This window comes from Lepidothrix coronata, unplaced genomic scaffold, assembly GCF_001604755.1.
Source record: "Lepidothrix coronata isolate B3197 unplaced genomic scaffold, Lepidothrix_coronata-1.0 Scaffold4434, whole genome shotgun sequence".
In the NCBI taxonomy this organism is placed as follows: domain Eukaryota; kingdom Metazoa; phylum Chordata; class Aves; order Passeriformes; family Pipridae; genus Lepidothrix; species Lepidothrix coronata.
In genome coordinates, this window is record NW_016694614.1 from 1 (window position 1) to 1030 (window position 1030).

General features: G+C 71.9%; 1 protein-coding gene across 1 annotated transcript; it reads right to left on the bottom strand.

The window, feature by feature from the left end:
- Nucleotides 1-6: 6 nt before the first annotated feature.
- Nucleotides 7-988, bottom strand: SCRT1 (scratch family transcriptional repressor 1). The gene has a single exon (XM_017803804.1). It carries the CDS (start codon nt 850-852, stop codon nt 139-141), a length of 714 nt encoding a protein of 237 aa, XP_017659293.1. The 5' UTR covers nt 853-988; the 3' UTR covers nt 7-138.
- Nucleotides 989-1030: the final 42 nt, after the last annotated feature.

Consider the following 1030-nt stretch of genomic DNA (forward strand, 5'->3'; position numbering starts at 1 on the left):
TCCTTCCCGGCGACTCCTTCCCGGCGACTCCTTCCCGGCGGCTCCACCCCGCGCCGCGGCTCTCCGGGGAGGGGGCGGAGGAGGAGGAGGAGGAGGAGGAGGAGGAGGAGGGGGATGAAGGGGGCGGGCGCGGCCCCCTCAGGGGCGCAGCGGGCTGAGGGGCGCCGCGGCCCCCTTGAAGCAGGCGGACTCGTAGTGCTTGTTGAGATAGGACTTGAGGGCGAAGGTCTTGCTGCAGCGCTTGCACTTGAAGTGCTTGAAGGCCGAGTGGGTCTGCATGTGGGCGCGCAGGTTGGAGCGGTCGGCGAAGGCTTTGCCGCAGTGGGCGCAGCCGAACGGCTTCTCCCCGGTGTGGGAGCGCATGTGGCCCTGCAGCAGCCAGGGCCGGCTGAAGGCTTTGCCGCACACCTGGCACTTGTGCTTCAGGTCGTGCGTCAGCAGGTGCATGGCCATGGCCGGCATGGAGACGTACACCTTGCCGCACGTCGGACACTTCTTGGCCATCTTGCTGTCCAGGCTGCGGTGGGTCTGCTTGTGGCGGCTCAGGTTGGAGGAGGTGGCGTAGCTCTTGCCGCACTCGCCGCACGTGTGCCGGGGCAGGGCCCGCGCCGCCGGCCCCGCCACCGCCTTGCGCCGCGACCGCCCGTCCGTGATGAAGAAGGCGTCCACGGCGTAGCCCTCGCTCACGGCCGCGTCGCCGTTGATGTACCCGCCGGCCATGCCCGAGTGGGGGCTGTCGGGGGGCTCCGAGTCCCCCGCGCCGAAGTCGCCGCGCCCGCCGGGGTAGAGGGCGGCCGGGGAGGGCACCTTGAGCGCGGCCTCGGGGTCCCCCTCGAAGGCCGAGGGCGCCATGTAGTCGCTGAGGTACCCTGGGGATGGGGGGGGGGAGAAAGGGGAGGGAGAGGGGAGGGGTCCGGTCAGAAGGGGGGTGGTGGTGGCGCTTGGGGGAGCGCCTGGCTGTGCCCCTGCCTGGCCCCCTGCCCGTCCTCCTGTCCGTCCCCCTGCCTGTCCCCCTGCCCGTCCTCCTGTC